The sequence below is a fragment of the Lissotriton vulgaris genome, chromosome 3_1, assembly GCF_964263255.1.
Source record: "Lissotriton vulgaris chromosome 3_1, aLisVul1.2, whole genome shotgun sequence".
Lineage (NCBI taxonomy): Eukaryota > Metazoa > Chordata > Amphibia > Caudata > Salamandridae > Lissotriton > Lissotriton vulgaris.
In genome coordinates this window covers 948,834,475-948,859,644 of record NC_141689.1, presented here as the reverse complement: position 1 = coordinate 948,859,644, position 25,170 = coordinate 948,834,475, and the positions used below count along the sequence as shown (strand labels likewise).

Sequence of the window (25,170 nt, the reverse complement as noted above, 5' to 3'; positions counted from 1 at the left end):
AAGATCGGTGACGTCACTAGAAGAATCGTCTATCGTTTCGCTCTACCAAGGATCACTGGGTCCAAAACAGGGCGATAGTCAGGGCAGCAGTCCTTCGTAGCCGTCGGGACGCGGGGAACCTCGCAGCAAAGACCTTCGGAACCACGTCGACATGCAGGGGTCGCTGAAGTGGCTGGCCGTCCTCCGGAATTTTCACACGAAGCTCCTCACGAACATCTGGCTTGGACCGTCACGGCTTGATATCGCCTCGAGTTGGGCTCCAACTGAGGTGCCGGGTTTTTAGAGACCCGGTGGTGCCAGGGGATCACACCCGAAGACCTCTAGGTTCTCCCTGTTCTGGACTTACAGAAACACAGAGTCTTATAGGTGAAGTCAATGATCGAGTTTTATTGGCTGCAACCAAGTAACATGCGTCCTAGGAGTACGACAACACGGGCCGTAAGTTCTCAGGAGACTGTTCGTTTTTACAGAACCAGACTTCTCCTTATATACACAAATAACAGCTGCAGGCAAGAATTCTTAAGTTTACGATATGGCAATACAAATATTTCCACAATAATACAAAGAGCGAAGTCATGCTGGTCAGCACATATTTCAGATGTCCAGTTAGTGATGGATTACTCCGCCAGATCCAGAACTCCCATCAGATATCGATGAAATGCCAATAAGGTCGAGCACCCTCCCATCATAAACGGGTCATAAACAAGAATCATGGACAGGTGTGTGTGTGTATGGGAAAACAGGGTCTGTATGCAGTGAAGGGTTTATGACATGTTGTGCCTTGATGATATCTAGCTCGGCCACTGGGTGAGGAGTTGCCCAAACAGGCTTGGCCGGAGGCAGTGGAGTCAGCTCCGGCCAGGTCATGGGGAAGTCAGCTACAGAGGACGTGTCCTTTAGATTGGCTTTAATCAATTGACTTATATGAGGGCAAGCCCTAAGATGGATGCCGTTTACAAAATGGAGTTCGAGGGTTCGGACGGAAACTAAGATTTAGGGGTGTTAGCATCACTCAATCGTGACGCAAATGCATAGGAATGATGTCCTAATCATTACCAGTCCGTCAATACCAAATTTGTCATGTTACGACGATATTTGTGACACGAGTGTGCGGACCCCGAGGCTGGTGAAAAGAAAAGGGGTCCAGAATTGCAGTACCACAGCTCCCATTTTGGAAGGCCAATGCTGGGGGCCCCATAGATCTTTAATTCTCCCCAAGACGAGGACCTTGGTCTTGTCGCCATTAAGTTTAAGCAGATTAGTTTGCGTCCATGCTGCAGTTTTTCTTAAACCATCCTGCAGAACTGATGGGCCAGATACCTTCTCTGTGGAAAGCAAGAAGATAATCTGGGTATTGTCTGCGTATGAGAAGAGGGACAGCCCGGCTTCCTCTGCAATGATCACCAGAGGTTTGACATAGATATTGAATAACAACAGGCTGAGAATAGAGCCCTGAGGAACCCCTTAGGGAGAAAAGTGAGTTTTGGAAGTAGCAGCGGAGTAAAAGATTTGAAATGTACTATTGGTAAGGAAAGATGTCAACCAGTCCAGTGCTAAGCTAGAAATACCGAGGGATTAAAGAGATTTTACTAGCGTGTGAGTAACCATGTCAAATGTGGCGCTTAAATCAAGTAATATGAGGGCCGTTGTGTCCCCATATCCAAATGATGTGTGCAGTCTACAGTTGGTTTTGTGGAGTCAAAGTGCAACTCCAGCTTTTGAGAGGCCCTCAAAGAAGGTGAAGGCCCTACGGAGGAGCACTGTCAGTAAGCCCATCAGAAGTCTACTGGCAAGGCCAAAAGAAGAGATATTGCATCACAGCATAACACAGAGCCAGCACCGAAACAAAGCAAAAATGCTAAAGACAGTGACAACCATATACGAAGAAGCACTAAAGGCAGAGAAAGTCAGGTGCAGGAAAGTGGTAAAGGAAAAGTCGACCAGGCACATAGAAATGCTAAAGGCAGTGACAGCCAGCCATAATGCAAAAAGTCGAGAGTGGGGAAGAGCACGTGGAAGAAGCAAAACCATTACATGCCTCCATTCGATACTGCCAAAAAGCAGAATATTAGAGCCAGGTGGACTTCCTGGATCGGAATGTTCAAAGACTTCATAGATAATATAGAAGATGCAGATGACAAAAAGATCAGCAAATACTTAAAGAACCTTGCAGGTGACAGAGTAAAAGAAGTGATAAAGAATATATCATAAGCAGATTCATTATCATACCGTCAAATCAAGAAGTTGTTGGAAGCCAAGTTGAATCCAATGCCAAATGTCGACTACGAAAGGTACATCTTCAACCAAGTAAGACAGCAACTTGGTGAGATGATGAATGAGTTTTTGGGAGACTTGGTACGTTCATAAAACACTGCAAGTTAAGTGAATTCAATGATGAAGAAGCCATGTGTCTTAGAGTTATTGATGGTTTACTCTCTGATTTGGAGGAATGTGTCAATCGACAGGCTGATGATAGGCAGCTGGAACAATCCAAAATGAATTAGCATTGAGTATGAAAAGTAAGCAGGCAGAAACACAAAGCAAAATTCCACAGATTGATGTCTCAAAAGAAAAAGAAATTGAGTTCCCGCTGTCGATTCTCCTTATTCACATGAAGTTAAATGTCCTGCCATCATACAGATATACAAATGTTGACGGAGAGAAAACCATTTTATAATAGTTTGCAAAGTGAAAGAGAAACTAAGTGTGTCATGGAGCATTAAGAAGATGGACTCCAGAAAGTTTCAGAAGCATTCAAGCCATTCCCACAAGGCCAAACGGCAACATTGACTAAAGCAAGGGGAAATAAAACAAAGTTGATCATTATCAAGTTCAACTTCTAAAGGTTAGTTGGCGTCATCATCGAGTGCTAGAGAGGAAGATGGATGTGTGATGATGGTGTCAGTCTCAGACTGAGGTGCGCATGTAAGATTGGCTACTGGCAAAGAAAAACACACATCTAAAATTAATCACCACAATAACCTACAAAGTTAATTTGGACATTGTCCTAAGATCACGCTCACGATGAATGGTTGCTGACAACTTTTATTATAGACAAGGGTGAATCGATAAACATCATGGCAGCAGAAAAGAACAAAGAACTTTCTTCGATACCACGTCACACACTGTCGAGAGCAAAGGTATATACCTGGGTTGCTTTCACTCCTTTGCAGAGTCAAATATCCTTTGTGTTTCTAGGGGAAGGGAGTGGTCCACAGGAGATCCCAAGTCTATGTCAGTTTTCACGTTTCATGTATTAAGGAAAACACACTCAAAAAACTCTGGACCGCTTGAGTTTTGTAACAACTGAGTCTTTGAAGGGGGTGATGAGTGTGTTTGATCAAATTTTAGGTATCCTTAGGCTGAATCCTTGTTCTTATAATTAGAGTCCGGAGTCCAAGCGATGTAGAAAAAATACTTTTATTAAATATGGTTTAAAACATGAACAGCCGACACGTGTTTCGCCCCCTATGGCGAATTGCGCCGGGGCTTTTTCAAGGCTATTTACAGTGTCATATAGTCGTTGTACAGGTCTTCAAAGAATTAACTTAGTTTCCAAAAACTCTTATTATATGTCAAGTTTCAATTTCACAGGGTATAATCCTCGCGAAAGCGGCCGATCACGAGCGGAGGAAGTAGACGAGAAGCGAGGATTATACCCTGTGAAATTGAAACTTGACATATAATAAGAGTTTTTGGAAACTAAGTTAATTCTTTGAAGACCTGTACAACGACTATATGACACTGTAAATAGCCTTGAAAAAGCCCCGGCGCAATTCGCCATAGGGGGCGAAACACGTGTCGGCTGTTCATGTTTTAAACCATATTTAATAAAAGTATTTTTTCTACATCGCTTGGACTCCGGACTCTAATTATAAGAACAAGGATTCAGCCTAAGGATACCTAAAATTTGATCAAACGCACTCATCACCCCCTTCAAAGACTCAAATATCCTTTGTAGCAACCATATGGCACAAGAAAACTACAGTGCGAGCTCCAATTCATGTCCTCCAAGGTAAGGCAACAAGTGCACGCTTATTAATTTTTTTATTTTTTTATTTTCATACTGCTGCTGACATGGAACTGATCTCTATTAACTACAACTTGAATTCCCATTCTGAAATAGTGAGTCTATACCCGACATTGTTTCATGGACTTGGGAAACTTAAGGCAATGAAAGTGCAGCTTCACATTAGTGAAGACATTCGCCCTCATCCACAGCGCCACAGTCAAATTGCTTTTCGCTTACCGGAAGCCTTTGAGAAAGAACTAGAAACACTGTAAAAGCATGACATCATCGAACGTTCTACTGGTCCAACGCCATGGGTTTCACCCATTGTGGCAGTGCCAGAAAAGAACAGTGGAGGTTAACTGTGCATTTGTTTCCGCATATGCGACAGGAAAACAAAGCAATCAGAAGAGAAATATATCCAGGTCTATACATTGCGAACATGATCACACAGCTTTTTGGCGCCAAAGTTTTCTCCTGCTTTGATTTGAACAAAGGCTACCAACAACTGGAACTGGAAGAAAACTGTATGTACATAAATACTTTTTCAATCCATTTTGATTGTTCAGAAATAAACGACTCTGTTTTGGTGTGTCGGAAGCTGCAGAAATCTTTTAACATGTAATTCGTAGAATAATTCAGCCTGTCACACATGCGTTTAACTACAATGATGATATATTGGTGTTTGGGGCTAAACAAATGGAAGATGATAAAGCATTCACACACGTATGCCATCTGCTTGCTGAAGCAGATCTCGCACTAAATACAGAGCAGTGTGAATTTCACAAAAACAGGCGTACATTCTTTGGGCAAATTTTCTCTGAAAATTGAATAACTCCTGACCCTGAAAAGGTACAAGCAGTGTCCCTCAACTTTTTCTCCATAAGATGTGACCATATTACAATCCTTCTTAGGCATGGCCAGCTACTGCCCCAGGTATAGTGGTGATTTTGCCACTGTGAGTGCCCCTCTAAGAGAACTAACAATGTGAGATGTTCCGTTTGAATGGTCATCAGAAAGTCACAAAAGTTTCAAGAAAATAAAACACACAATTGAAAATGCCACTGAAATTGCTTACTTTGATATGAAATTGCATACAGAGATTGCGGTAGATGCAAGCCCGGTGGGGTTGAGCGTGATCCTTGCTCAACACAATGGACAGCCCAATGCTCAGAGACACACTGTGTCCTATGTTAGCCGGAGTCCATCTCAGACACAATGTGCTTATTCTCAACCTTAGAAAGAAAGCTTAGCAGTAGTATGGACGTGTGAACACTTCCATGTGTTTTGTACGGAAAGCTTTTCCCCCTTATCACATATCATCAGGCATTGATCATTATTTTTGGAAATATGTAACACAAGATGCTCCCTCACATCGAGAGGTGGGTACCCTTTTCAGAGGAAGTTGGGTGCTTGCATCTGCAGGAGTATGATTACACTATTGTGCATAAACCGGGGAAGGACCAACATCCCTCAGGCTATTTTTTACAGGTGCTGCTACAGCATCATACTATAATGTCCAAAGTGGCTGAGGCCTATATAAATTTTATAATAAAGTCAAGTGCGACTGTAGCTCTTTCTATTGAACACATTCTGACAGCTTCTAGTACTGACAAAGACATGTTCAAGCTTAAAGAAATCATTGCACCACAATCATGGAGGAAACATACTCAATCTCTTACAGATGATGTTGCATACTAGAAATTCAAGAATGTTCATGAAAACCTTTCTGTTACACATGATAGTGTCATACTAAGACAGTCGAGAATAGCTATTCTTGAATGCCTGAGGCAACAAGTTTTGAAATGGCACACAAAGGACATTGTAGCATTGCTGCCACTAAAAGACCCTCAAGGTTCAGCTGTGGCTCCCGCACCTTAATGAACAAGTTGAAAGGGAACTGAAAGCATGTCATCTGTGCAACTGTCTGTCTCCCAAAATGACCCAGCCTCATCTGAATATGTCTCATCTCCCTAACCCCTTCGATGCTCATGACGGAACGGTTTCGTCATGAGGCACAGTGGGGCTGTGCTCATGACGGAACGGTTCCGTCATGACCACACCCATTATCATTGACCCTCAGCACAGGAGGGGAATATCTCGAGGGTTAAACAAGCCTAGGAGAGGATTGCGGTTGACTATTTTTGATCCCTCATTAATGGACATTATCTCATGGTAGTTGTCAATGAGTAATCACGTTTTCCTCTAGTGCAAGACTCATCGACCACACATGACAAAGTCATCAATGCCCAGATGCATCAACCTTTTTAGGAAGTGCAAACGGTGCGATTCGCATAAATCGGCCTTTTGCACTTCCTAAATTGGTTACTGGGATGCATCAAGCATTTTTTGGAAATCGCTTTTTTTTGCGAGTTCCAAAAAATGCGATTGCTGTTAAGGAATCGCAAATTTGCGATTCCTTAACAGCAATGCATCATCCTCAAAACATTTGTGATTTTAAAAATTGCAAATGCAAATTACCACGAAGTTGAACTTCGTGGTAATTTGCAAAAATGTTTAAAAACGCATAAAAATGCATTTTTTAAACGTGTACGTTACAGGCACACATGTCCTTAGGACATGTGTGTATGTAACTCACATGTAAAAGTGCATTTCATGGGTGCAGGGGGGGGTCCTTTGGACCCCCCTCTCCACCCTTGAAAGGCTTTGATGCATTCCGATTTGAAATTGCGAATTCGCAATTCCCATTCATTCCTATGGGCATTTCAGCCCATAGGAATGAATGGGAATATCGGAATTGCTATTTGGAACTCGCAATTTTATTGGAATTCGGTAAAAATTGCGATTTTTACCGAATTTCAATAAAATAGCGAAATTAATGATGCATTGCCATTTGCGATTCCTTAATTGCGATTCCTTATTTTTCGCAATTAAGGAATCGCAAATGACAACGTTGATGCATCTAGGGGCAAGAGTCCAGATGATCTTTTCAGCAGCATGGGGTGTTCCTTCCACTCTCAAATCTGACAATGGCCAACCTTTCAATATTAGAGAGCTCAAAGCGTTTCTCACTCATTTAAAAATAAAACATCAGGAAAGTACATCGCTCTGTCCACAGGCAAATGGAGTTGTTGAACGACATATGAGTACTTTGAAAAGGGTGGCTCAGCATGCTGTGCTGTAAGAAATAGACCTTGTCAGATTTATGCCCAGCCCTCTGCGCCTAACATTTCACTCCTCACTTCACAACAGGAGAATGTCCTTGCTGTTCAGGAGAGCACTTGGAATAAAGATACCACAATGGACTACCAGTCTGTAAATAGACCCTAGTGAGATTTGTGTCAATGACACCTCTCACAAATACAAAATGAAAGCTTACGCCGAAAAGCTCTGAGGCGCTAGAGACACGGTCTTCAAGAAAGAAAGACTGAGTTCTTGTCATGCAAAAGCAGACATGCAAGACTGGAGCTCAACCTCTAAGAGTTGTGGCAAACAAAGGACATATGGTAACTGTACAACGACCTGGAAAATCCATAACCAGAGACTCGTCACACTTTAAGCATTTGCCTCAATGTTCACCGGCTCCAGACCTCATGAGTGTGGCAAGTCTACCTGAGTGACCAAGTCAAGCATCCAACTCTTCTCAGAGATGCCAGATGAAGGCGCCTCTCATCTTCCTCGTGCAACTAGGTCTGGACGACTGGTGCAAGCACCTCAACGACTCATCGCGGAGTTATAATGTTTATATGTGTATATATTTGTTATTATTTTTATACAACAAAGAGGGAGCTGTTGTGTCCTGTGTTTGTGCATATGAGGCCTCTAGTGGTCCTCTGCAGACTCCTTACAACTATTATGTAATCAGTTGGGTGTGGCTAATTAGGTTTTTGATGCAGTGCGTTCAGTTCATGGTTGAATGCTGAAGAATAAAGAGGTGCAAACCAGAGCTCAGTGTGTGGAGTGATCTGTTCAGGAGCGGCCCCTGCAGGTAAGGGTAGGGGATTCGACAGGCGACCACGAGGAAAAAATTATTAATTTTCCTTCATCGTCATCTGTCAAAATCCCCCCACCCTCGCCCTGCTCCACCACTCTTACCTGCAGGAGCCGCTGCTGAGTCTGTTACATGCTCCGGGGCTGGGGGGGGGATGCTACACTTAAAAACGCTGAAATTGGTCTGAGGTTGCTTGTGTTCCCTTCTGGAAGAGATCTCGCCTGACAGTTTGGGATGGATTCTCCCATGAGGAACTGAGTTTGAACTGATTTGCATAAGTCAGGCTCCTGTCTAGAGTGGCATGGTGGGCAAATACTGATGGGTTGGAATGCTACCGCGAGTGACTGCCTGTGGCTAGACTATTTGCAAGCCTTCCTCGCATCACCTATTGTGTGTGGAATGTCTCTTTCTCCTAAAGTTTTAGAACACTTAATTGTGTGTACAGTTGTAGTTCTCCTCCAAAGACTATGATCATTAAACAGATTCAAGAAGGGAGATGGCTTTGTATAAGTGCCAAAATGTAAAGAGATGCTGAGTGCATGTGTCATTGCAAAAGCCTCTGCAGTGGAAGAAGTAACACCATGTGGAGGGTTCTTGGGGTGCAATTGGCAGTGGAGACTGTGTAGTTTCAGATTCTGTGACTAGACTAGAGATGGTCGTGAAGGAAATCTCACTACAAGACCCTGATTTTTGCGTGTGCTAAAACTTGACCGCCCGGGACAACAGCTCACGTGGCTTTTCAGACTATTTCTTTCCGGTCATGTTCATACCCCTCCCCGGCTCTCACCTACCTCCTTGCAGCACTAGACTCTGGCTGTGAACGTTTTATCCACGCGATGGCGCCAGAGTCCTCTTTAGCCTATTACACTGCAGTGGGTTTATCTTCCCCTTTCAAATTACTGCGGAAAAAAATCCAGGCTCGCAAATGAAAAGACAAATTTCCAGACAAGGCATTTTAATGTCACTCATTCATCACTTACCTGCGTTCTGAAAGCGATTACATTTTATTATGGCACTCAAAAAGATCAGCATTATATAGTACCAGTTAACGTACTGAGGATGCAGTTCATATGCGTAGAGAAAAAAAGATAGGTAGTAAGCTGGTAAACTCTAACACAAATCACAAATAAAAATAAATAGAAAAAATTGTAAATATATTATATATATATATATATATATGACTGAGTGCGAATATATTTCCCCAGCAAAATCCATGGCTGGTTTACTCGTCTTTAAATGATATAATACTACTTAGCTGAAAATAGTTCGAGTTAGGATTAACTCTGAGACACAGGAAGGACAATTTAAATAAATACACACAGGCACATTTTTAACAAAAAAAAATGCCAAATGGAATAAAATCGTCTCGTTCGCTTTTGATACTGGTATGGCTGATGCTGGTGAGCGAGCTTCCATTACTGATTCAAATCACGTATAGCTTTTCTATATGGCTCTTGGATGGGGGGCGGGTGCATCTGGCTGTGCGTGGGGTGCTTTACAGTAGACGGCCGGGGTCCGGTGGCTCTCGCCGGGCGTGTGTTTATACAGGCAGGTGGCCTGTCCCCGACTGCAGCCTGCTGTGGCTGGTTTATTTTGGTCGATGGTCCGCGCTGCCTCCAGTGGCAGGTCCCTGGTTTCTGCCCCTGCTCTGCGTCACGGCCGCGCACGTCACTCCAGCCAGAGGAGCGAGGCTGGGAGAGGGGGAGAGGGCGTCTGGGTATTATTAGCCGAAGAGACAGTGTGCACAGGCAATATCGCACCTCTGTGCCCTCCGGCAGCAACGCAGCAGCACCGCAGCCCCTGAGCATCTGTCTGCAGCCCCGGGAGGAGGACGCATCGGAGACAGGAGGCTGCCTGTGGGTACCGGCCTCTGGGGATGCTGTGTGGAGAGTGTATGTGGCTGTCATTTTTTATTTGTTTGCTTCCGTGACCGTCCCCTCGCCCTCCCTCCACCCATCATGCCCCCGTGCCCCCACCCCCTCCTACACACACCTTCCCTTAGTGATGCGTCCCTCCCGAAAAAATGGGAGCAGACGCCCCCGCAGAGAGCGTCGGGGGAGGATGCTGGAGGCCGGAGCTGCTGCAGAGGGAGTCTCGCGTCTCTGCTGACAGCGCCTCCATCCCTCGGTACCCGCAGCCTCGAGTTCTCCCGGTGCTTGCCCCTGGCGTGTCACCCGCTCAGCGGTCCTGGTAGCAGGGGGTGTCACGGGCATGCAGGGCTGACGCCGAAGCAGGTACCTTCACACAGTGTGCGGCCCTTAGCCCAGCTCTTCGCCACACGCTGAAGGGTGCATGTTGTTGGTTAAGATGCCACCCTGCCCGTCCTCGAAAAGGAGCTCTGCCCACCCTCCCTGCTCTGTGCGGAGGTGAAGCTGCACCTGTGGTGCTAGTGCGGTGCTGATAGTGGCGTGGTTGGAGGTGGTGAAGGTGGTAGTGGTGGTTAGTGGTGGCGGGGTGGAAGCGAGGCTGGAAGTCTAAGAGGTTATGTGGTGGTTTTTTGGAGGTGTAAGAGGTTTTGTGGTGGTTTTTTGGAGGTGTAAGAGGTTGCGCGGTGGGGTTGTTGGAAGTGTAAGAGGCTGTGTGATGGGGTTGTTGGATGTGTAAGAGGTTGCGTGGTGTGGTTGTTGGAAGTGTAAGAGGTTGTGTGGTGGGGTTGTTGGAAGTGTAAGAGGTTGTGTAGTTGGGTTGGGAGTGTAAGGTAATGTGGTGGGGTTGCTGAAAGTGTAAGAGGTTGTGTGGTGTTTTTTGGAGGTGCGAGGGATTGTGTGAAGGGGTTGTTGGGGGTGCAGGAGTGGAAGGGGTGGTGGGTGGCTGGAAGGACTGCTGCAGTTGTCAACGTTTTTTTCACTGGAAGGGCGGTGGTAAGATGATGCAAAGGTAGCATTGGTGGTGGCAACTGTGGTGAGCTAGCGGAGTGGATGGTATTGGCGTGGGGCTTGTGGTGGCATTAGAAGTAAAAGTAGTGTTGATTGGGGAGCTGATGATAGATGTGACGGTGCAGGTACAAGGGGAGATACAGATAGTAGTGAAGCTGGCCGTAAAGGTGGTGGTGGCAGCTCTTGGTGGCAGTAGTGGTGATGGTGAGGATGCCAGTGAAGTTAGCAGCAAAGGTAGTGTAGCTGTGAAGATAGAAGTGAAGCTGGGGATGCTGTAAAGGTGATGGTGGTGAAGATGGCAGTAAAGCTGGCAGTACAGGTGGCAGTGTTGAAGATGACACGGTGGTGGCGGTGACGAAGGCAGCGAGGCTGGCGGTGGCAGCGCAGGTGTCGGTGATGCAGATGGCAGTGAGGCTGGCGGCAGCGGCGAGGATGGCAGTGGCGGCGGGGGCGGCGCTGGCGTCCACGGCAGTGATGCTCTCGCCAGTCCGCGCGCTGGATTCGCTGCTGCGCGTGGGCTCGGGTGTCTCCCGGATGCTGCAGGGATGGCATGTCAGTAGCGCTCACGCACGCACACACGCTCACCGCACCTCTCTGTCTCTCCACAGCACCTGCAGCAGACGGACGGCAGCATCCACCCCCTGGACCACCCCGGAGGAGAGGAGCGGAGAGGCGTCGACAGTGACCCCTTGAACCCCCTGTGACTCCTGTCATGCGCTGGATGGGAGACACCTAGCCTGCACGCGCCGCTTCCCGCCCTCGGACTGGGGATGCCTGGCTCCGCGCGCGCCTCGCTCTCGCGCTAGAGGCCGCCGCCGGAGCGCGCGCCGGGCGCCTGGGGCCCTCGCGGACGGGACGGCGCCGGAGGAGCCGAGCGGGCCCATGGGTAGCTCCTGGAGGGGCGGGCGCGGCCCGGCGCGGCGCTGCTGGCCGGCCTGGCTGCTGCTGTTGCTGCTCGGCCTCCTGCGGAGGGGGCTGGCCTGCCCCGCGTCCTGCAAGTGCAGCGCCAGCAGGATCTGGTGCAAGGAGCAGATCGCGGGCATCGCCGCCTTCCCGGTGCTGGAGAGCAGCGCGGAGCGCGAGAACATCACGGAGATGTGAGTACCGGGGGCGCGTGACGCGCATGACAAGCAGGGCAGCCTTAGAGGCGATGGTGGTGGAGCAGCCATAATATGAATGTTAATGACATTGGAAATGGTGATAAGGACAGTGACCATCAACGCAATCCTGATTCTGACAACATTATTATTAACATCATTATAAATATTATTTTTTTACTATTACCAGTTCCACCCGACCGTGCCCGCAAAGGCGGGGAATGTGGGCTCGGGCAGGCAGCAGAGCCCCGCACCTGATCTGATCCAGCGCTTTGGTGCCAGTATTAATGCTAGATAAAAAAAAATCGAATAGTCATGAAATGGCAAGATACCAGCGCCGCTGCAAACACAAGAAAAATAGGAATAACTCTGAGCTCAACAAAAATGTGATGGGAAGGAAAAAAGGAGCAAGAAATTGGTCCAAACAGGTGCTGCTGGTGAGACAGTGGCAGAGGAGAGCCACCGGTAGGCAGTAGAGGGAGGCGGAACCCGTGTGCAGGAGGGCTGCGGGCAGGAGCCGCGGGGCCGCATCCTTGGGAAGGGAGCAGGCGTAAGAACAGGGTTGCATCCTTGTGGAAGAGAGCAGCATACGATCGGGGAAGCATGTGTGAGGGAAGGAGAAGGCATAAGATCGGGGAAGCATGTGTTTGGGAGGGAGCAGGCATACATCAGGGTAGCATCTATGTGGAAGGGAGAAGGCATAAGATTGGACAAGCATCCTCATGAAGGGAGCAGGAATAAGAACGGGGTAGCATCCTTGTGGAAGAGAGCAGCATACGATCGGGGAAGCATCTGTGTGGAAGGGAGAAGGCATAAGATCGGGGAAACGTGTGTGGGAGGGAGCAGGCGTAAGAACCTGGTAGCATCCTTGTGGAACAGAGCAGCATAAAACCGGGAAGCATGTGTGTGGGAGGGAGCAGGCATAAATCAGGGTAGCATCTGTGTTGAAGAGCAGGCATACGATTGGAGAAGCATCCTCATGAAGGGAGCAGGAATAAGAGCGGGGGATAGAATCCGTGTGGAAGGAATCTGGCATAAAGGCGAAGTAGCATGCATGTGGAAGGGAGCATGCATAAGAGTGGGGTAGCATGTGTGTAGGAGGGAGCAGGCATAATTCAGGGTAGCATCTGTGTGGAAGGGTACAGGCATCAGAGCGGGGTAGCATCGGTGTGGACGGGAGCAGGCATATGAGCGGGGTAGTATGCGTGGGAAAGAGGGCAGGCAGGAGATGTCGGAAGGGAGCTGTAGGCCGGGATTTGTTGAGAGCACCTGTGGGACAGGATCTGTGGGCAGGTGCTGCAGGCTGATTCCGAGTGACCGGTGCTGCTGGCCTGAAGCTTGGTGACAGGAGTTGCGGACAGGTGAATTGCTTGACAGTTAGTTGTGGGCAAGTCGCTTTATCTCCACGTGCCTAGCAAAGTGAATGTCTCCGTCTGTAACGCAATTGGTCCTTATGTAAAGCGCTTTGATACCTGTGGGTCGAGTTTGGACTATATACAACTCCCCCCCAAAAACAGGACAGAAGCTGTGGAAAGAACGTGTGAGGTACACGCTTGACAGGAGCTGCGGGTCAGATGTGTGTGTGTGTGGACAGGGGGGCCGGAGCAATAGGACATTGCTGTAGGGTTCTCATACCCACAGCTGTGGGGCATGGGCGAGGGCAGAGGTGTGGGCACGAGTCCCGGCTCATGAACAGTGGGCCTGGACTGTGGAACAAGTGCTGTGTGGCAGGTGCGAAGGGACAAGAACTGCCGGAAGTAGCGGTTGCCAGAGCTGGGGTGAGAGTTATAGGACAGGCGACGTGGGGAGAAAATGCGAGGCAGAGACATCTTTATCAGGTGTCAGTCACCGTGGAGCAGGAGCCGCGGGACAGGAGCTGTCGCGCCGCAGCTTTCGATACGAGCTGATGGGTGACGCGAGCTTAGGGTGCAGGGCGCGGGGATGGTGCCGTGGGCCAGTGCTCTCCGTGTAGCTGTAAGAACGTAACTTTGGGACAGGTGGAGTGGGGCAGGAGACGTGGAGCGGGGACTAAGTTACAGGAGTCGTGCAGCAGGTGTTAAGAGACAGGAGCTCCATGACGAGATATGTTGCAGAAGTTGTGGTCCATAAGATATGTACACATGCCGTGGGGCAGTGACTGCATGGCAGGAGTCATGCGACAGGAACTGTGGGCACATACTTTTGGGGCAGGAACAGTAGCACGGGAATCAGGGCACGAGACGATGATTGACAGTGTCTGCACGACAGGATCAGGAGCAATGGGGCTGGACTTGTGACAGGTAGCGCATTGTATTGTAACATTTATATAGCGCTTAATACGCCTCTGCAGGTGCTGAAGCGCATGCCTGGGCCGGTAACCCGCTACACCGTTTAGGTTGTGATTGGGAGTAGGAGCCGTGGAGCACGATGAACTGGGGGCAGGAGCTATGTGGCAAAAGCCGGGAAGACATTACCAACGGGAGCTGTGTGTTGGCGCTACATGAAAAGCGCCTGGAATTGGCGCCGGGCGGTAGAGCTGCGTGCTGGCCGCAATAACTGGAGCTGTGTGTAGGCGCTGGGCAGGCAACGCTAGCTGTGTGTTGCTGCTGGGTGTTAAGAGTTGTGTGTTGGTGACGCATGACAAGAGTTGTGTGATGCCGCTCGTTGACAAGAGTTGTCTGTTGGCGCTAGGTGACAAGGGCTTTGTGTAGGCGCTGGGTGAGAGAAGCTACGGGGCAGAAGCCGTGCCTGTGCTCGGCGGAGAGCACGGACCCTGCCGAGATGTGATTACGGCTTGACTCGCCGATAATAGGATTTCGAAGGCATTTCGATGATAAATGGTCATTGCCGAGTGCAGGCCTTCCGAGGGAGTCCGATGGGGACGTTAAGCGGCGTGAATTATTGTGCTGCTGCGCGTGTGAAAATGCGGTGGTAGAGCTGTCCCTGTAAATACAAAGTGTGTGGGTTTGGCAGTGTGACACAACGCTAGGGGGGCGGGGCCTGTTCTAGACTGATAGAAGGTTCCTTGAAGACATACACAAGCGCTATCTGTGCTGAGAGAACGCAAGGTGTCAGCTAGGTAGAAGCCAAAATGACAGCTATGGCCTACCTCCTCTGAAGATGCACCCCTTGTGGGACGCATTTCCTTCCTATGGCAAGGTGAAGGCAACGTGCGCACACACACACACACATTGACATACAGTAACATATGTGCGGACACACAAATGCGCACAGGTGCACACACCCACATATGCACTCGCAAACCAAGGCGTACACAGGCACTCGTAGACATTCACAAAAAATGCAAATATACAACATACATGTAGACTCCGACCTCTCTCACACGTTCACAGGCACACGCGCACAAATACAAACGCGCCTACACACGTAAATTCTGCAATACTTTGGAGCCGGGGAACCAGATTCGAGTCTCGGCGTTGGGTCAACATCCTGTGATTGTGGGCAAATCACTTAACCCCCCCACTGCCTACAACAATGAATGTGTTCGTGTGTAATCTGTTACTGTTGCTCATTTAAAGCACTCCAACACGATTTACAATTAACAAGACTCCAATACCTTCGTGTCGAGTACGCGCTACACAAAGCTGCAAAAAACAATAATAATTTTGCACGACAATTGTCTCACACATAGAGGCACACCCCGCACGTTTGGGTTGCGGGGGAGAAGGCCGGGGAAGTCCCGAGTATACACCTCACGGAACCGCCAGAGGGCGCTGCTTTAACAGGTGCTGCCTTTGGCTGAACGAGACAGAATCACACCAGAGGCAGGTGAGACTGAGAGCCGCTGCTTCTTGGGAAGAGGGTGGATAACAAAACAGTCTTCGGAGTGGAAGGGGGTTTCCCGTAATTACCGCGCGCGCGCAGGCTCTGGCACCCTGGCCTTGCTGTCCAGTGAGATGTGCCTCGAGTCGACACAGCAGACTTCAGGGATGGGGTGTGGGGAGGGTGGGGTGTTTCAGAGAGCTGCGCCTTACTGCAGGATATTTCAGAAAGTTACCTCACTACGAGGTTTTCCGAGAGAGGTACCTCACTAAAGGGGCGTTCAGACTGTCTCTCACTGCTGAGGCAGGGCCATGGTCAGTTAGGGAGATGCGCTTCCATTTAAAGGCGTTTCAGAGAGATGCACCAAACTATAGAAGGTTTCAGAACCTCACTGCAGGGTGTATCAGAGAAATGTGCCTCACCGCTGGGGACTGTGTGTGTGTGTTTTTTTTTTGGGGGGGGGCGGTCAAATAGAGATTCGCCACACTGTGGGAGGGTTCCGGGAGCTGGGTCTCCGAGTAGCAGGCTTCAGAGAGAAGGGGATGTTAGCAGGAGCTTTCCGAATGATGCGACTCACTTCTTTGGCAGGTATGTGGGTGGGGGAGGGGGGGCATGGGATTTAGCAGTGCTTAATCAGAGCCGGTGGTTTCCATACTCGGCACCAGCACTTAATTGTCAACACCAGTGCTTGTGACAGCCTGCCACAAGGTGGCGCTGTCTGGTTAATTTAGTGATAACCACAACAGTTACTTATTAATGCAATATATATACAAAAATACTATTCCTTGTCACCTAAACCATGTTTATAGCTTTGGGGTCCTGAAATAGTCAGAATAGTCACATTTGTAGGAGTGTGATGGTTAGTAGTTGTGTTGTTATTATCATTAGCAGCATAGCAGCTGCAATGTGTGGTGCAAGCTGCAGTGGCCTTCTGACTGATAGAACTGCCACTTACGTTTTTTTTTTTTTTACAAATGAAGCACTGGCCCCGATTAGAGATATGCTCTTCCCCACATAAAAGGGGATGGGGGGCATTTCAGAGAGATGGCTCTCTCAACTGGAGGTGTCGGAGAGATGTCCCTCACTGCTGGGATATTCGAGCCCAACATGCACTGCTAGAAGGCAGCGAGGACTTAAGAGAAACAGGGAAGGGTGGAAGAGTCCATTGCGGTGGAGGGGGGAGCGCCCTTTTCAGAAGGTGTCTGCTCCAAAACGTTTTCAGTGGTGTGTTGGTTTAGCCGGGAGAACAGAGAGCGGGGGCTTCGTGGATCCAGTCACGCAGCCTGGTGGCCTTCCAGTGCCTGCCAACAACACATCCTAGTCACGACAACCGAAACATCCACGGGCACAAAGAAAGTACACCAGCCTGCTGTTCATGAGAGTCAGTTCGGCCTTCCGTGTTTCATGAACATCCAAATAATTCAATGTAACTTCGATTACTACAGTTGATAACGGTACTCACACTCACAATCACAGTAAAGCACTGAAATATCTGATACATGTTGTCGCTTCCAGGATAAAAGCAGGGCCAATTTCAGGGCCCCTTACTCGGTCACCTACTCATCCTAGCTATAAAATAGGCAGGTGTAGGTGGTAAATGATCAAAATGTCTCTCGGCCTGCACTGGGCCTTTTGAAGATATGCGCGTTGTGTCACTTGTTTTATCTGGGTCTAAAGCCACAATTTGGCCTGTCTATGGGAGGAGCCTTTTGCACAGTTTCTCAGACCACTCCCCAGAATCCCTGGGAGCCTGTAGATTGGTTACCAGGAGATAACGTGCTATAAATGACGTGTCAGAGGCTGCAGCTAGTATATGTCGGGCGGCTCAGTGCATTCAACGCTTGTCACAGAAAAATGTGGGGATCACACGTTACAATCTGTTATGACGGAGTCAGCCGTCAATCCTCCAGGGGTCGGTATAATATGGACCCTTAAAATCGGTACATGTTATTTATAGCCCTGAGCATCAGCTGCATGTTATGGACAGCGCTTACAATCACAGAAGTGGGCTACATAAACATGTATTATTATGGCGTAGCTGCTGCTGCCTAGGCCCTGTCCACAACCCTTTGGATTAAGAAAGTGGCCTCCTGTGCCAGGGTCTCTGCGGACTTGGCCCTCCTTTTAGATTCCCTTAAGGTGGCCTCGGCTATACTACTTACTCACCTCGAGCATCCATCCATCCATCCATCCATCCATAGGCTTTTCTGGCGCATATCAATGGAACCAACAGTGCAGCATCATTAACCACTCTATAAGAAGATGCTAGGACCTTGGAATCATCCCCCATACTGTTTTGGGAAATTCGTTTTTATTTAAATGTCAGATTTACCTAGAACCATATTTTCAATGTGTTTTATTTTCCTTAATATGCCTGATTTGGAAAATGTACCTTTGTTTATATCCACTGTCTACGTCACCTCACCAGAGGGAGACTGTTTTCTACTTTTTTCGCTCCTTACCCTCAACCCTGTTGCTTTTTGAACAACACTCTGCCACCTTCATTTCTGGGTCTATCTCACATGTTACGAAACCTTCATTGAATAAAATAAAATCAATTAAAACAAAATGAAACAAACAGCATGCTACCCTGACTTGTTTGATACAGAAACAAAAGCTTGTTATGATTCGGGGCGGCAGCATACAAGGTCTCTTGAATTGGAGGGTTAAGTGTAAACATGTGTTTGTTGCATGGATGTAATTTACAGGCAGGGTAAAAGGGCCACAATATTACCTACATTCGGGTGGGAGGAGTCAGGGCACGAGTTGTCGTTCAAAAGGGGCTAAACAGTAGAAATATGTTGAATATGGAAGGTGTAAGTTGCACGGTATGTTATGGAACGGCGGTATACATCAAAATATTGCTAGTATCATATGTGTTTTAACAGGAGTAATACAAGTCTGTGTTCTGAACACCCTGTTCTATAGGGTAACAATATATCCACATCTCTCTATAGCACTTGAAGATACCATACCTTACTCTGAAGCTGTTGGACAACAGGGTAGTGTGTGTAGCATAGGTAGTTATGAATCCCAGAGGTGTCTGTATTTAGAGGCCATACATGCATGGCCTATGGGTTAAAGGTGCCTTATGTAAAGTATATCAGGCCTGGGCCAAGGGAATGAAGGGTAGGGAGGGAGGGTGTACAAGCAAGCTGTGAAGAGGCAAGCATTGTCGGAAAAGTTCTTTCTTGAATTGTTGGTTGGAGGATTCAGTCTTCGAACCCAGGGGACTGGTTCCAAATTGCTGGGCATCACTGGAGATCTCTTGCCTCGTTGTCTTTTTCTGAAGTTTTTTCTAGATGTGCAAACATTTATGGCCTGGATTTAGGATATGGTGTTTAGCCAATGAAATTCTCACGGCCTTATAGTCATGCAATCACGTTTCCTGTGGTCCGTAACAAGGTGGATTGGAGTTGCGGGCAGAGAAGTGGAGCTCTGGGGAGCAGCGGCTTATTTCTATTGTGAATGTGTGTTGGCACTATAGTTCAGATAGTGAATCGGAGGTTGGTGGCTTCGGAGATTGGTGGATGACTGACAGTTTTGGTCTTTCTCCAAAGGTTTATTGGCTCCTTTGTGGTTTGAGATGTTTCCTGCACATGGTCTTTGAAGGACAGGCTACAATCCATGTTGAAGCTGAGTGACGATGTACAATCTGTAAGCGAAGAAAACATTCTCTGTGGCCATTTAATTGACCAGATTTGGATTTGGGGCCGGTGCAAGCAAATAAGGACGCTCCTAGTTTTTGTGGGCTTCACTCCAGCTACACATTAGACATCTATATCTTAATGGCATTGGAAATGTTGCTAGTATATGAATGTTGTCCGACATAGACACTTTGAGGGAAAGTTCAGTGTCCTCAGAATACTGGCTTATGGAGTTGTTGTGATTGGCAAGCAGGCTCCACAGAGGTACCATATGAAGAGTCAATATCATTGGTGACTTTGTTGAAACCTTGGGGGAAACCACAGGTCACCAAAGATGGCTGCTTCGATATCGATATGAGCACATAACTCATTCTGGACCAAATGTTTTCTGTAAACTGTGAGATCAGTCGTATCTTTGTGTGAGTTTCAAATGATTAGCCAGATCATACAGATTAGGAGTGTAATGTGTTTTTCCACCAATATCACTTTGCATTAGCTCAAAACATCCTGAGATTTGGATTTTAGGTTGGTTGAGTTGGTGTCATCACACAAAGTTGAATGGATGATTGGAAAGTAGCTTTTCAAGGGGTTTTTGAGCTCCAAGTTTGTCCTCTTAAACACATGAAAAATATTTTCAGAAGGCCAATACAGGGTTGAATCACCACCAACTCGAAACTCCAAAATAATTGAGGACTCTTCTAAACTTGAATTGTCCCAGTATTCTTGTGATTAGAGTCTTTTTGAGTCTTGATTATAATTATGTTTGAGAATAGTTAATCATATATGTGTATTGTTGTGTTTATTTACATAGTTGTTTTTCAATTTGCCCATAATGCATCTTGAAATAGTCGGTACGTTTGTTTACCCGTTTAGGTCTTTTTCTTTTTTTGTTTTGTCTTGTTCAGCCTGGCAGTCTAATTTACTTCTTTCCTGTCAACCCTTTATTCATTGTTTGCCACTTTATTTTACTTCGTTTTTGATTACTTTTGCTCTGACTCTAAAGTAGTGTTTCCTTTATGTTTTTCTTACTATTTTTTGCTTCCTTTCTTCCTTTACCCTCCTTCCCTCTTCGATTGTAACATGTTTCCGTAGCACAGAAATCAGGAACAAAGGCACACACATTAAAGGGGCATGTTCCTCTTAAAAGCACAGCTACTTTGCAAAAGCAATCCAGAACGCACATAACTCACTTCTAGAGACAGTACTGGAACCAGCCCTAGTTTTACCATGAAAAATCACACGTATGTACCACAAGGTGACTGAAAACCTCTTCTCTAAGCCACCGAGCCAGGCTCAGATTTGTGCTGTTGGAGATGTGAGAACTGATATGTTGGCTCTAAAGACAGGCTGTAAATCTTACAGTGCTTGAGGCCAGCCCCGTGGTTGACAAATTCAAATATTGCGGTCTCAAATCTGTTTGTATGACACAACCAATACTTCCTAGGTTCATTTGAGTTGACCAAAAGGGACTGTAACACCTGAAAAGAAAGAGCTATTAAAATAAAGCTTTTCTTTCTTTCTTTCTTTCTTTCTTTCTTTCTTTCTTTCATTCTTTCTTTCTTTCTTTCTTTCTTTCATTCTTTCTTTCTTTCTTTCTTTCTTTCTTTCTTTCTTTCATTCTTTCTTTCTTTCTTTCTTTCTTTCTTTCTTTCTTTCTTTCTTTCTTTTTTTTCTTCCTTTCTTTCGTTTTGTCTTTCTTTCACATTATCCCATTTACATAGACTAGTACATGTGACAGTATTAGCTAGTATCACACATTTTTAAATGCCCTACATATCAGAATGCAATACAGCACACCATAAACCAGACAATAATAGAGCATTCATCCACATGCTATAAGTAGCTCGATATTTTTTTACAATCTGCTGCTATTCAAAACGTGCATCAATTATGGACCAAATGGTGAAAATAACTCTTATATTATAATGTAAACTTGATTGATTACAATTCATACAGACCACTGTTATCCAGGAATAGGATGTCCTGCCTCCGATATGACTGCACTTCACAGTCTGTACGGAAAGAAACACATTTACACAACTTTCAGAACGGCTTTATGCAGAAACTTAATAGAGTAAAGCAACATATGATCTGTTGACTGTGGTATCCACACTTACGTATAACAAGTCACAAAGGATAGTAGTGCCCTTAAATCATTTGAATGGCAAGTGCAAGACCCACAGGTTTTAGTTTCTGATTCAGAAAAGCTTGTGTGAATTTAAAGTGAATGTAGGTGAGAAGTCGGTGAGCTGAGAGCAGAGTGCGTTTTGCAAACCCTAAACCACAGGCTCAAAATTTGCATATTTTTATGCCTGAAATTTCTTATTCGAATATGGACAATCTACTGGAATGGCAGACTTTCCAGAGTCAGAGAATTAGGATTAAAGTGGAAAGAGTGGTGTTCCTAGTGGAGCAGCAGGTTGGAGGCACAAGCAAAGATGACAGACAACCACAAGGGGACACTTTTGTGGGAATTCACAATTCTCCCTGTTTTTAACACCCATTTGGGGACATACTGTAGTGCCACAATGACAAGAGTAACTGCAAACTGAGTGAGAAAAACACTCCTTAATGAAGTAATGTTTTGTGGAAGGGTGGGGGCTATAGTAATGCCTGCTATAGTTCATGATTAGGAGCAAGTGTGCCTGCCTCACATGAAGGCTCCTTCATCATTATGTTTGTGGATCACTAGCAAGCTTTTCTATCCGATTTATATGCCCTCACGGGAAACCTTGTTGTCGTGGGAAGCACTATAAACAAAAATATCATAGTACTCAATAAATGTCCAAAAAACCTAATCCATAAATTAGGAATTCTTGTAGATGTTTCAAATCTGTAGTTTTCGGTAGACAGAAATCAGGTATCTGTGATCATCTGTACATGCTTATTGAAAACGCCCCCGCTTGGAGGGAGTGATTGGCTGTCTCTATCAAGCTAATTTATCAAGAGTGTGTTCTGAAGTGTGTGTGGGGGGAGTAAAGAGGAAAGGGAGAGCAGTGGCCATAGCTCTGTAGAATTGAGCAATAGTTCAGGCATCCTTGCAAGCTTCGGAATATTAGTATTTTTGTCATGAAAAATATTTAACATATTATATAACCCATGACTGTTTTTATCTAAGGGTAACTTGTTGGACGTTCAAGGCACCAAAGTTTTTTAAACAATTTCTCCAATGAGGCTTGATGCGGTCCTCACTGACTTATAGTATCTGGTGTTGGCAGTGATAATAGATTGCTCATAGATAATATTTGTTTAGGAGCAAGCAGTTATTTACTTTTAAGGAGTTTATTCTCGAGCAATAATTCCGAGATTTCATTAGATCAAATTTTGCTCTCTCTGGCCTGCCATTAATTAAATGTATTGAGTCATTCTAAGCCTAACATTACACCATTCAACAGCAATCTGCCTCTCATTTTCAGATATTAAAATTGACTGAAGTTGGTTTATCATAGGCCGTGAAGCACCTATTGTCAAGCAGGCGGCAGGCAAAACCAAGATTGAACAGTTTTGTTACCTCCACCCTGATATGAAATGAAAGCTGTGCTACTTAACAAATTTGATGATGTCACATTTGTTGATTGTCTGAAAGGACATGAGATCAATTGTGAGACTAGGGCTTCGGAAGTTGTTTAGATTGAACATTTTGTTGTTCTTACTTTCCGACAATGCCCTTAAATTATCAGGCGTGGCCACTATGAGGAATGCTGATGGTATCAAGACAAACTTAAGTGTTAGCAGATTTGTTCTATACTTCCTCAAAGTAAGTGGTGGGGAAAACTCAGCTATTGAGAAACATCGCGTTTACAGAAGTGTTCACTATCAATTTTTATATCCAGAGATGTTCTTGGAGGGTGCAGACGCCTTGAACACAGAGAAAAAATAAAAGAATTGAAACTAAGTAAATCAATTATTGCACTGAAATGCTTGAATGAATTTTTACCCTTTAAAATTCCTGGAACAGGTAATTAATTATGTGCTATACATTAACTAAGTGCATTGTGGCTGATGTAAACCTTAATACAGTTGTGTCCAATTATTTGAAAAGTGTATTCTGCATGCAATGTAACTACAGATTGGTATATTTCTGAAAACTAACAGGAATATGAATCCCTTTGTTAAAGGAGAAAATAAATATGTGATTAATAGATGTGCAATCTCTAAGTAGGAGTTTGAATGCTATTCTTGATTTTGATCTGATCAGTCAAATCTGTATTGATCATTATCCACTAGTAATATTTGAAGCTTTCAAACAGAAATCTAAGTTTATGCTGTTCCGGGCAAGTGCTATGACCTTAGAAAGGAACATGGCACTAAAATGAATTGAGGAGTGTATTCTTGAGTATTCTCACTCTACAGAGTCAACTAAGAAGACAGTAAACAGTGCCAATGATAAGGGGGTACAAAGAAAAATAAACATGCTCATTCTAATCGGTTTCATTAAAAAGAGCTAATCAATGCCAAAGCATTGAAGTGTCTCAATTATGAAATAGCTAAAACCTCTAGGAGGCACATCCAACATGGGAGGGTACTTAAGGACAAGACAATAACAAAACACACTAACAGACCTCTTTGTGGTGTGTCTTACAAGACGCTACAGTACAGAGGAACTAATCAGGACTTTTGACACCGATTTGTATATTGTGTTAAAAACGCACAAGCTATAATATGGTGCCAGAAAATGCCCGCAAAAGCATGATTTCAAATCATTATGGAGCAGAGCCTAAGAATTATGTGTTGAGTCACAGTTAATCCACTTACTTCTGTTTCCGAAGCATATCTAGGACCATTCCTCAAACTTAGGTGTTCCAAACATATCTTTATAATTTGATGTAAAGTGTGACCCTGCTGTAAAAATATTTAATGAGCCTAACGATAAGAGATCAGTAAAGAGAATGCACAAACTTCCCAATATACACAAAAAGTAGGATAAAACGGCATCCTGACGGCTGACTTGCTTAATAAACTACAATGCAGAAAGTATTTGAACTTCATTATAAATATGGGTTACAAAAAAGGGCCTACTACATTCCGTACAGGTGCATTTAGCGATGGATACTTTACTGTTGATCAATGTGTCATTCTAGGATATTTAGTAAGTTGGGCCAAAGGGAATACTGTAAGGGTAATTGTTGCTTTGCAAATTGAAAAGCGCTTTACTAAGGATGATCAAACTATCTTGTAGGAAAAAGTTGATAGATTGGGAAGAGATCATGACTTGTTAGAGAGTGTTATTTGTCTTGGCGCTGCCCCAGAGCTTAGATGAGGAGCACAGGAGGTGGTTCTTTGACTGTTGGTTTCTACCTGTAATGGCATGATACAGGGCTGTTTGTTAATCCAGTTATTACTTTCTCTTTTCTTTGGCTGATCTCCAATGTGTCTCAGGGTGACTGGATGGAAATACCACGCTACGTTTGTTGTTTGTTGGTTTTGGCTCTCAGACACCAATATTTGCTACTGGTGCTAAAATGAAGCACATCATAATTAACTTTTCAAAAACTCAAGTAAATGTGCCTAAGTCTGTAGTACCAAAACTTGAAATGAGATTTGGATCCTTTGGAATTCATAAATAAATATTGTTGTTATGGTGAAATTGTCTACAGTAACATAGCAGGGGATTTTCATATTGACATTCAGATCAAGAACATTACAAATGCTTTGAATCGTCCTTGAAGGGTCCATGCATCATGTGTGTGGGGACCTGGGGGAGGGGCTTACTATGGCCTGTTGGTTCACACGGGCTTCAATTTCGAATATGTCATTCTGGAACTTAGAAAAAAAGGACACCATGGGAGACACATTATATTGCTTAGTGTTGACATTGTAAAACACA

The 25,170-nt window shown here is 45.6% G+C and overlaps 1 protein-coding gene across 6 annotated transcripts in view; it reads left to right on the top strand.

The window, feature by feature from the left end:
* The first annotated feature begins 9,476 nt into the window (after positions 1-9,476).
* The window catches only part of NTRK2 (neurotrophic receptor tyrosine kinase 2), a 528,847-nt gene continuing 513,153 nt past the window's right edge, over positions 9,477-25,170 (top strand). For 4 of the 6 annotated variants that reach the window (XM_086961302.1, XM_086961301.1, XM_086961300.1 and 1 more), the window contains exons 1-2: positions 9,477-9,853; positions 11,446-11,934. In XM_086961302.1, coding sequence (XP_086817428.1) covers positions 11,720-11,934 — 215 coding nt within the window. In that variant the 5' untranslated portion in view covers positions 9,477-9,853; positions 11,446-11,719. Of the gene's footprint in view, positions 9,854-10,062; positions 10,196-11,445; positions 11,935-25,170 lie in introns of those variants that run through there. The other 2 variants (XM_086961298.1, XM_086961299.1) reach the window with 2 other exon arrangements.